Genomic DNA, 12,006 nt, shown 5'->3' on the forward strand with positions numbered 1-12,006 from the left:
TATTTAGTAAATCTCCCATTTTTATAGAACCAATGTGACACAACAGCTACATATTGCAAACTGTGACATAATAAATTTTAAAATCCTCCTTTTGGGTTAAAATTTGTTTATATTCACCGTGTATTTATTGCCTAGATTGTAAAAGGACTAAGCCTACAGTCATTATGTAACACGTACTGTAATGATGTGATGTAATACAATACAATACAGTGTAGTGGATGCTGCAGTTTGAAAATCTAGTTTTTGTTGCATATATTACTGCTCACCAACCGTGTTTATTAATTTTAGTTTATTTTACTTTTTACTGCATTTGTATACAGTATACCGTTAATGTATACTAATTTTCGCAAAAGATTTATCAGATTATCTGGCAACTCTACCTGCTGAAGGGCGGAACTGAAATTCGGCGCTCGGCGTTTCTGTTGGAAGAATTGAGGGGACGGACGCAGAGGAACATCATGGAGGGAGATTTGAGTTGTTTCATGTAGCAGCAACTCGGACGCATTTCTTAGGAATTATCAGTACAGCCTCGCAATGGAGCTCGATAAAGACATCCAGACGACGCAACGAGGATTTCACTGCAACCTCTGCATCGTTAATATACCCAACAGTAAGTTGTAAAAAACTAAAAACATCAGCGCTGACCCACGTGAGACATGTTTCTGCACTTTGCAAACGCGCTATAATACAACAATTGTGTATACACTAACCTTCCCTATTCTTTTTCTATCATATCTACTTGCTTTTCTTTTTTATATTATATATATATATATATATATATATATATATATATATATATATATATATATATAACCTTGATACGTCTAACGTTACTGTGTTAGTCTAACCTAGACTTGTCACAGCACAGCCCTTGCATATTATTGCACTTTTATTGGTTTTGATTGCTTCTATTGTCCTCATTTGTAAGTTGCTTTGGATAACGTCTGTAATCTGCTTAATGTACCCCATCGACTTCCTTTCACATTTAACGGAAGTGTTTCTGTTTAGGACCAAGCCTTGAAGATCATGTCAAAGGAAAGAAACATCAGCATCTCCTGCGGCTCAGAGCTCAGCGCAAAGCTCAGGAGGAAAACGGTGTGTTTGTGAGCGGCTTTAAAGCAGACACCTCTCAGACTGATCTGAAGGAGTATTTCGCACAGTTCGGGCCGGTGTCAGATGTGATCATGGACAAGGACAAGGTTTATATACACACTGTCTTTACCTTGTGGTATAATTCTCCTGTGTTAATAATTGAATCTTTGTCTTGCTTACATCTGTATCTGAAAACAGATGTAACGTTTGTTACATTACAGATATAATTCATATGTGAGATTTGTTGTTCTCTGTAGGGTGTCTATGCTATAGTTGAGTTCTCTGAGCCGCAGAACGCTCAGGCAGCTCTGGCACAGCTACAGCATCAGCTCAATGGTCTCAAGCTCCGTGTCAAGCCCAGAGAGAGGAAAGAGTTCAAACTGGCTAGCAGGGGGAAACGAGACTCCAAAAACACCCAGATCAGCCTGGACAAACTCAACTACGAGATCTGCAAGGCTACATCTGTAAGAGAGCGTTCCACATCCCGGCTGTGTTCTCTTGTCTGAAAAGCTTTCTCTAAATTTTTAATCTGTGTTGATTTGTGTGTAAAAGTAAATGAGCAGATGCAGAAGGTGGTGGAGAGTTTCGAGCTGAAAGACAATGAGAAGAAAGTGAGAGATCTTCTAGTCCAGCTGCTACAGGAAGTCTTCACGGAGTTCTTCCCAGGTTCTCTCTTAACTGAAACATGAACCAGACAAGACAGGAGTGCTCAAAGTTGCCATAAAATAAACATTCATCTTGTCTTTGTTCTAAATGCATGTTATAGATCTTATTGTGAACAATTCATCTGTGCATTGTTATGGATATTATTGTGTGATGTTTATATGTAAGTCCTTCTCTACATGTTTGTTTTTCGATTTTAATCAGTGCAGAAGAGTGCAACAGTGACCACACATCTTTTCTGCTGCATTGGTTTTAAATATTTTTTCCTATTCATTTTCAAAAAGTTGCTAAGTTGCTTTGTGTCATGTCTTACAGATTGCCAAATTGTGCCTTTTGGCTCCTCTGTGAACACATTTGGGATTCACTCCTGTGACCTTGATCTGTTCCTCGACCTTGAGAACACCAAAGTATTTCAAGCTCGTGCCAAGTCTTCTGAAGTGGTGTGTAAGCACTAATACTGGATGACTGTGAGCTCAAACATCAAATAATCAAACTGTTTACTTATTTCAATAGTTAAAATCTCTAAATCTGGCCATTTTCAGCAGACAGGTGAAAATCAGTCTGAGGATTGCCATTCTGAAGACTCGATTTTGTCTGACATCGACCTGTCCACTGCCACTCCTGCTGAAGTCTTGGAGCTGGTTGCAGTCATTTTGAGGAAGTGCGTTCCAGGTGTGCACAAAGTCCAGACGCTCAGCACTGCCCGGCTCCCTGTGGTCAAGTTCAGTCATCGAGAGCTCAACCTCCACGGAGACATCACCGTCAACAACAGGTTGAGAACAGTTGTTTTTGGCCACTTTGTGAAATTTAAAACTTTTGAGTATAGCACCCCACTGGACAATCTGCTTATAATGTTTTCCTTTCTGCACTAGATTGGCAGTAAGAAACACTCGATTTCTGCAGCTGTGTTCGGGCACTGACTCCAGACTGCGGCCCTTAGTCTACACCATCCGATTATGGGCCAAGCAGAAACAATTAGCGGGTAATGAAGCTGTGCATGACAATTAATGGTGAACATCAGATAAAAAAATGAATACGTTTTTAATGTTTTACCACATATGAATGCATTTTTGACAGCATATTAATTACGTACATTTGTAATGTGAAAAATAATTTTTGACTGTAAAATTATGATACATGACTATAGTACAGTTATAAATCATCCTGTCTAAAAAAAAGAAAATGTGTATATATATATATATATATATATATATATATATATATATATATATATATATATATATATATATATATATATACTATATATATAAAAAAAAAAAAATTATTATTCTTTTAAATAATAGTTCAGAAATGAAGGAACCACCATGATGCATGCTTTGAATTGTACGTTTACTATTTAAATAATTTATTATATTGTTTATATTCCAGTGTTGACACTTGATCTGTGTAATACCAAGCTTTATTTGTACTTGGCAGAATATAACTTTTAACTCAAAATTTTCTTTTGATTTTGGGGTAATATATATATGACCTGGACATTTCTTGATTGGTTTGGTGAGATTCACATTTCAGTTTAACCCTATACATTTTTAATATTGTAGGGAACCTGTCTGGCCCTGGACCGTTGTTGAACAATTACGCTCTTACACTGCTGGTGATCTTCTACCTTCAGAATCGAGACCCTCCTGTGCTTCCCTCTGTGAACCAGCTCAAAAACATGGCCTGTGCGTTAACAATTTTTGGTGTTGTTTTAAACACGGTGGAGTGTGAGTTTTAAAATGTCTTTTGGTGTGTTGTATATTGTTGACTGTTTTTTTTTTTTTTTTTTTAAGAAATATGAAATCAGAAGTAATAGGATGTCAGTCTAAACAGTATCTCTGTGAGATACTGAGAGCCTGAGATGCACATTAATAATGGTTTTTATTTTTGCAGGTGAGGAAGAAGAGTGTGTTATTGAAGAATGGGATTGTACATTTCCTAGTCAGCCATATATTGTACCCCCCAGCAAAAACACTGAAGATCTCTGTAAGTACCTCATATGCTTTACCTTTTCATCATTTTGTTAAACCAGTTATGGTTAATATGCTGACAAAGTGTATGGTCGTGTAAACATGTAAAACTGTTTTTCCATACAGTTCCATACATATCTCCATACAGTCATAAACGACTTTGGCATAATTTGATCAACATGGCTAGATTTTTGCCCAAATTTGTCTGACATATAAACATTGTAACTGCCATTCTGTCAGCTTATAGACCTTAGTGCATGTGCATATTGAATTGTATGCAGATGTAGATGAGGCTGTGAGGGTTAGACTTGCTGTCTTTACAATGGGACACAGTGTATAAAGTTGCTAGGTCACATAATTTTCAAAACCTGCAACCTTCAAAAATGTTTTATGGAGCCACCGAACACACTGTACTTCTTTCCCTCACAGCCTTGGCACTTAATTCGTCAGTGAATAAATATGACACTACCCTGACTAAGGTCTCTTGAAGTGCATGTCTGACTGTATATTCACATCCAGCAAGAATTGTGTTTCACGATAGAGAAGGAGACAATAAATAGTACACTCTGTTCTCAGGCAGCAGAACGAGAAGTTGTACAGTCAGTAAAACTTGCAACACCTAGATTTGATGTTTTTCTTTTATTTTCTGAGTTAACATTGCAAGTTAAATATTTTAGGTTGTTCATATGGTTATGTAGATGAAAAAACTTGAGACATTCATTCTATGTAAATTTTGAATAGGCAGTATTTATTTTAAAAACAATACAGTATTCTTTTATTTCAATCTGCAGTCTAATGAAGGTTAGTAATAGTTAGTAATATTTTTTTTTTACTTGTTTGCAGCTCCGTTAAATCGCTATTGTGAGCATTATACTAACTAGACTAATAAAATAAAAATTTAAAGACACAAGCAACATTTTTAAAATGACTTCAGTAGCTTTATTTCATTCTAACTGGTAAACTTTTACAAAGGAGACGTAGAACCAGAACAAAAAAATCGCTTACAGTTTTTGCTCAGAATGAACATAACCTTTAAATCCCTGAATTTTGACATGCATGACAAATAACAAATACTTTTGACTATTCATAATAGACGACATAATCAAATGACTCAATATTTTTATAGCGATTATTGATTAAAATATGTGTACATGTGGCACAGCCCTATTGCGTGCTACCAAGTGGAACTTGTTTTTGAGTTCTCAAATCACTTACACGTGTTGCTGTTCGGGAGACATCAGTAGACTGTGCCTGTGATGAAAATGGTCACACATGATGTCTGTGAGACGGAGTTGAGCACGGACAAGGTGTTGTTCTCCCTGTAACTTCCTCCATTTCCTTTCCCTCAGGCACTTTGCTTTCTGGATTCTTCACCTTCTACTCTAAATTTGATTTCTCTGCATCAGTGGTGTCTCTGCGAGACGGCCATGTGCTGCCTATCACAGACTTCCTCCGAAGTGATGAGGAAGCGGCCTCTAGTCCCAAACCAAAGCGCTCCTCTGCCCCTAAACTGGGGCCTATGAATGTCCTGGATCCATTTGAGCTAAACCACAATGTGGCCGGGAACCTTAATGAACGAACGCAAAAGAGCTTCAAGAAGGAATGCTGCGAGGCTGAGAAGTACTGCCGCAGTTTGCAGTATCAGCGCAAATCAACCAAGGGCAAATCCTGGGGCCTCGTGCGGCTCTTTGCACTGCCAAGTGAAGCCGGACCCCGTTCACAGGTCAGTACTGAGAAGATAATGGAGGTCAGCATCCCCTTCAAGGCAGCTGTTCTCCCAGAACCCTTGCGTGCCCAACTGGCATTGGCTGGGAAGGGTTTTAGAGGTCTTTGGTTTGCAAAGGTCTGCTCTGCTGTGCACATGGTGTTTCAAGAAATTTTAAAATGTTCACCTTTAGAGGAAACTCAAACTGTAGCTGTTTGTCAAAATCTGGACAAAACAGACAGAGATGGAAATGAAATGGAGGTGAATAATAACCGAAGTGTAGAAGATTCTGGTCTACAAGCCAAAAGTGAAACTGGTAAGAAGAGACCTCTTACAGTGGAGGAGGGTCCATCGACTTCAATCGTTGTACAGGCTAAAAGACAGAGACTAGAAGCTGATATGGAGCACCCAGAGCCAATCCACTGGATTTGGACTCAAAGAAACTGCGTTTGGGCAGGCAGACGGAAAGTGCGGAGAGATCTCTTGAAGACTAGCGATATGATTTCCAAGCCTGAAGGAGGCTGCGTTGACATCGAGAGCAGGGTGACACAGAGCATTGTGGAGAAAGAGGAGCAACTGCAAGATTTGTTGGAATTCAGAGTGGATGCAGAAGTCGTCGGTGGGAACGAAAGCACCAAGGTTGTCCTCCGTTTTCACCCCAGCCATGATACTGCAGGCATCTTTCAAGACTTCTTCCATTTTCTGGAGTCCTTCCTGCCGAAGATGGCAGAAACAATTCTAGGGAGGGTTGGGTCATAATTTTTCTTTTGTTCAAAATTTAATTTTTTTGAATTCTGCCTAAAGTACAACTTTTAAACAGAGCCATTTTTAGTTAATTGTTTTGAGAATATAACAATATATTTTGCTTATAGCATGTTATGAGATTACATTTATTTCCTGCGTTTATTGGGTTTTGTTTCTATTTTTTTTTTCTCCCATGATTTTGGCATGTTTGCCTCTCTATAAGGTTATGTAAACACTCACATTAAAGTTTGAACTGAAACTTTGAACTATCAACACCTGGATTTGTCATTCTTTTTTAAACGGATAGTTATGATTTTAAAATCTTATTTGTTGTAAACAATCTAAAATGTGCATGCTCTGTTATTAAGGGCTATTGGAGAGGAATACATACTGTCCTACAAGATATCTTTAAATGTGTGATACTATTTTTATAGTAAAATCTTATTTTTTTGGATACATACCCAGGAATGGTTAAAAGGAGATAAATACCTGATTAATATACTGTTGGTGGCTGTTAAAAAGAGCCTTAAATGCATATATGGAAATTACAATGGACATTTATAAAATGGAGCAAATAACAGCATTTGTAAATCACAAAATGGAACAAGTTGATTTGAAATGGGGAAATGCACCAAATATGCAAAATCTAATAGACCTGATTTAATTTTTTAATCAAAATGCATATGTAAAAAAAGACTTCCTATATGTACATAGTTTTTCTTTCGTTTCCTCTTCCCCCCCACCCCCTTCCTTTTTCCTTAATATGTACACAACATATGTAATCTATGCATACATGTATGGGCACAAATAGGTATGTACAAAAATGTAGATGTGTATGTGCTTACATATGAATGTTTTCAGATATATAATGTCTGACATACATTTGATGGAAGTGAAACATTATTTGAGAAGTAAATAAAAAAAGGAAGTGAACTAAGGTTCTACTAAAACTATAATAAATATAAGCAATGTTATCAATTATTCTTATTAATACAATGAACAAGAAACAGAGACCTAAATTACAGCCAATTAACATTGATTAACAGTTAGTTTACATAAAGTTGTCAACTTCTTTTTGCAATTCATTTTGATATATATATATAGATATATTTTATTTTGTTACCATACTGATTTGATGATGATTAAGAAATTAAGTATCTTAAGTACAAAATACTAACAGGGTAGACAGTGACATTGAAGACACAGAAAATATATAAAAACACATTTTGATTGAAGCTTTTATTAAAAAAAATGAAGAAATGGAGCACTTAATAAATATCCAGTTTTTAATGTTAGAATTGGTAAATGACAAATATGGCATAAAATGCTCACTTAGCAGTGATGTAAGATTTAAAAAAAAGTAACTAATATGATTTCAATCCTAAAACAAATGTGAGTTTAATATTTTTTCCAATATAAGACATGATAGTGACATGAAAATGTACATGTACGGTAAAACAGAAGTGACTCACCTGTGCTAAAATCAATAACACACCTCATGTGGCTTTTCCCATTAATAACTTTTTGCAGTTCATGTTCAGGACCTCTTCTACCCATCAGCCTGCTGTCCATATGGTGGACGTTATGGCCTTAAGACATGCTTAGAAAAGCTGTGAATACTCTGGAATGAGAATTCAGAGGTGTGTGCAGAGATAAATGACTGTAATTACACAATGAGGCATGCTGCTTCATTACAGCTGCTGTATATGACACTGGAGTATTAGTCACAAATGAACAGCACATCCTGCCTTATTTCATGCAATCTGATAAAAGTAATTAGATATGCATTCTGCTTTACAGATGACATCATTAGTGACTTCTGTGAATTGAAAGACTGGCTTTAGTTGTTGCATCAGAGGGTCCATTTAGGAAGAAGATTATCAGTGTTTTAAGAGTAAAATTTTTGGTGTAAACCTTTATAGGCACACCCTGTCATCTCTTTAGACATTCATGCTTGCATGTAACGACCTGCACAAATATTGTATGGTGACATAAGTGTGATATTCTTACTTTTATTGATTTATTAGTTAATCTGTATCATACTTTAAAATCCTATGCCTTCTTAACCCTAGAATGCTCCACAAAAACACCAAATCTTTTATTAAACTTTCTTTGAAAATAAATCATTAAATAATATTTAAATAGTTACATACAATAAGTAGTTAAATTGACCAAATATTAATCATTTACGTTGCTATTGAAATATATTTGAAGTAATTTAGAATACTATTTTTAGTCATTTTTGTGTAGATTTTGTCTGTAGATTTGAATGTGGGTGACTTTTTTTCTTTTTTTGAGACAAATTTATTTTGACTCCAATTTTCCTTGTTTATTAAAAATAAATATATTTAGTTGAGAGTTAGTTTGTATGCTAAATAAACCCTAAAGATGTCTGACATCAGTTTTTTAAAAGGTGTTTTCTTTGGCCTTATCTCGCTGGCAAAGTGAAAAACCTGTTTAATTATATTTAGATGCATAACCTTAGGTTTATGTGTTAGTATTTTACAAACAGTATTAATAAGGCTGAACATTTAAAGATTTAATCTCCCGCATTTACATTGATCAAAGTGGGGGATCAAAATTTTCTACATTCAATTATTTTTATTAACAACAACAACAACAAAAAACAACTCTATTAATGGGTAAAAATATTATGGGTACTGATTATGTATGTAATCTTGCCTCAACAAGAAAAAACAAGAAGAGAATATGAGAATTTAATCTCAGACATTTTCTTATGCCAAAACTGACAACTGACGCCTAGTCAGATTACATTTATGGAAATCTAAAATAGTTTTTCTGGCAGTCTTAACATATTTTATTGTTGAAAAGTGGAGACATTTCTACCTCATAATTATTTAATGGCAACAACGTATTGATCCTGGACCAATCACAAAAACAAATTTAACCTGTAAATCTTTAACGGCACATCAGCTGGTATTTATTTGTTTTAATTAGACGCTAACCGAAGAAGAAAGAGTTACGTGGTTCTGTAACCCGAGGTCAACTCTCTCGGGAAATCAGTTGTGTTGTGAGGCATTGTGAGTCATATAAGGGGTTATATTATTTATAGTATGCAGTTGAGTCAGTAGACAACAGATTTGTTGTAAACTGTTATTTATCTCCCAGTGAAGAATTAAGATATGTCATGTCACTAAAACAGCTAGCATTTAGAAGTGTGAAGAGGACATTTATTTATCATTTTACTGTGTCTTCAGCAACGCTTTAAGACCCCTTCCCAGACTCAAGAACAAGTTTTTGGAAGTGTTACAAAATACAAATATATTTGGCATGGTTAAGCATTGCACAGTTTAAAAGTGGAAGTGTTCCCATGACTCATTAATAATCTAGTTTACAAAACACTCTACTTAGTCACAGTGATATAATTGTCTTTATTTGGTGTGTAATGGATGGAATTTTCAAATAAAATATTATTTTATTTATTTTTTTCCCACATGAAATTACCAATTTTTCCCCATCACATTTTATGCAGGTATGTAGTATAAAAATGATTTTATTCTACCTTTTTTATTTAAAACTTTTATTTACATTAAAATGTGAAAGCTTCATGCGTTTTTCTAAAAATAGATAATTTAAAAAAATTGGATTTTGTCTCTGCACTAAATAAAAACATTATTTTAAGTCACTTTTTAAAATAAGTTAATTGCGTTTTAGTGTTAGGATTAAGATTAATAACTCTAAATAACTATTTGCTAGGCTGTAACCAAATTTTTTTTTTTTTTGTATATTTTATGAATAAATCTGGCAAAACATTTGTTCACCGCTAATTTGAATATACTGTATGAATGGATGTGTCCTATATTTGTGGTCCCATGATGGTGGTTATGGCCCTTTTTTGAATATGAGATTGGAAAATATGAATTTAGCAGTAACCCGTTCAAAAGAAATGATAATAAAACTTCCTGAGAATGAGTCTATTATTGGAACTTTAATAAAGATGAAATCAAATCAGTGCAGGGCTACAATTCTTCTAATGGGTTTATAAAGTTTCATCATTAAAACAGGATCAATTTTCACTATGACCTTCATCATATTAGCAGCATTTTTAGCAGCCTACGTTACAACATGACGACTCACTGAGGTCTATATTAAGTTTCACATATATGAAATGTCCATTAACGTCATCCAAATCACTGTGTTAAACTCACTGGAAAGGTTCCTGCTCTCTCTAATATATTCTTAGACATTATGATATCAGTCTTATACTTTGTGTCTCTCAGGTCATCTCTCTCTGAACTGAATCAGCTCGTGTAAACATGCTAGGCTGCTACCAAAGCACTCTGCCCACATTAGCGAGGCCATAACGCATGATAAGACTGATAATAATTCCATGTTTTCCTCTGATTCCCTGTAACATTATCCCTGAGACAGGAGGACAGCCATAAATGCAGGAAGTTTCAGGATTTTGTGCATGTAAGTGTAAGACACACGGTAGCAAATTTAAAACACTGAATGATTGCTCCTTTTCATAAATGGTCATAAATGGCTTTTTACTGTAGAGTTCTTCTCTTCGGCTCCTTTCTGTCTGAGAGATGGCAGTGAACTTCTCTTGCCTTTGTCTGTTTGCCATGTTTCTTTTCAGTTTGCTATAGGCTTCTCACACAAACATAGCCTTAGCCAAACATAGCTTAATACATGTTCACTGTACAAAGATTTAAAGAGAGCTGAACTTTTTTTTTTACCATAACATTTTTTGTAATTGACATACTCTCATAAAATTGCATAAAATAGGGCCCAGTGTACCATGTTAATATAAAGGAATTTTCTTTATTGATTCTGTATTGATTTTGACGTAATTTGAATTACATATTGAAGTGCATTGCAAATGTGTATATATATACATATTTATTTACTAATGTGAGTGCTTCAAAGGCTTCTAACATTGAGAAACAGAAATTTCAGGAAGTTTCAGGATTTTGAGCACGTATAAGTGGAAGAGACACGGTAGCAAAGTTAAAACAATGAACGATGGCTCCGCAGAAAGTCATAACTGCATACAATTAGAAAGTAATAAGAAAATGAACAGTACTGATGCTTCATCGCACTAAATATCAGTTACCCTTAAAAAGCACCAATTAGACAATCAGTGTAAACTGTGTTTACATGAATATGTAATTAAACTGTTTAATCAAACATGTTCATTAAAATTAGACATAGGGTTAATTTTATATTTTAAAGACAAAAGATTCAGTCACAGCAAAAGGAAAAGATGTAACACACTCTATATGATGCTGGTCTACTTATGAATAACGTAACTAATAAAGCAAGAAACTAACTGTTTTCTCTTTTAACTACCATGTGAGACTTAATTTTATAGTTTTTCTTTTCTAAGCTGTTTATTCTGTCATGTCTGCGCTGTATGCCCCTCCTTTTTCTCACATATAGTTTTATGATTCTTCATATAATTAAATTTTACACCTAGTGGAATTATTACACATAATCCCACTAAAACCTAAAATCAATACAATAACAAGCTCCATAGTAAAAGGGTGTTCTCGTTATTGATCAGAAAATCTAACACCATATATTTTCATTTGAAAGTGTGTATATTCAAAACTCTAATCAAAAAGTGTCTTCTGTTGAGTTCAGCTAAGCATTTCACGGCAATCACAGCATCAGATGACATTATTCGCTATCTGGTATTTGTGGAGTTATCATAGCATAAACATTCATCCACTTGTATTATCTGCCGTGGCTTTCTCAGTGTTTGTTCATACTGATAAGCTGAAGTGTGAGTATCAGTATCTACTGTGTGTTGTGTTCTCCTGACTGACTTTTATGGTTGCACAGGATGAGCGACCAGGAGTGGGC

At 35.0% G+C, this 12,006-nt stretch overlaps 1 protein-coding gene across 2 annotated transcripts; it reads left to right on the forward strand.

Annotated features, from left to right (window-relative positions):
- Positions 1 to 388: 388 nt before the first annotated feature.
- Positions 389 to 6,447, forward strand: tut1 (terminal uridylyl transferase 1, U6 snRNA-specific). Of its 2 annotated transcripts, none has more exons than XM_042767299.1 (10): positions 389 to 610; positions 1,009 to 1,199; positions 1,350 to 1,556; positions 1,644 to 1,758; positions 2,071 to 2,195; positions 2,301 to 2,527; positions 2,628 to 2,737; positions 3,318 to 3,440; positions 3,649 to 3,741; positions 5,075 to 6,447. In XM_042767299.1, exons 1-10 carry the CDS (start codon positions 535 to 537, stop codon positions 6,187 to 6,189), a joined length of 2,382 nt encoding a protein of 793 aa, XP_042623233.1. In that variant the 5' UTR covers positions 389 to 534; the 3' UTR covers positions 6,190 to 6,447. The 2 variants fall into 2 exon arrangements, with proteins under 2 accessions (XP_042623233.1, XP_042623232.1); XM_042767298.1 differs by having other exon boundaries at positions 390 to 610; positions 2,298 to 2,527.
- The last annotated feature ends 5,559 nt before the right edge of the window (positions 6,448 to 12,006 follow it).

The sequence above is a fragment of the Cyprinus carpio genome, chromosome A12 (genome assembly GCF_018340385.1).
Source record: "Cyprinus carpio isolate SPL01 chromosome A12, ASM1834038v1, whole genome shotgun sequence".
Taxonomy (NCBI): Eukaryota; Metazoa; Chordata; class Actinopteri; order Cypriniformes; family Cyprinidae; genus Cyprinus; species Cyprinus carpio.

Coding starts and splice junctions, on each gene's coding strand:
- tut1 (XM_042767298.1), top strand. CDS start 535: ATGGAGCTCGATAAAGACATCCAGACGACGCAACGAGGATTTCACTGC. Junction 1,759..2,070: donor CTTCACGGAGTTCTTCCCAG/GTTCTCTCTTAA, acceptor CATGTCTTACAG/ATTGCCAAATTGTGCCTTTT. Junction 2,528..2,627: donor GACATCACCGTCAACAACAG/GTTGAGAACAGT, acceptor TTTCTGCACTAG/ATTGGCAGTAAGAAACACTC.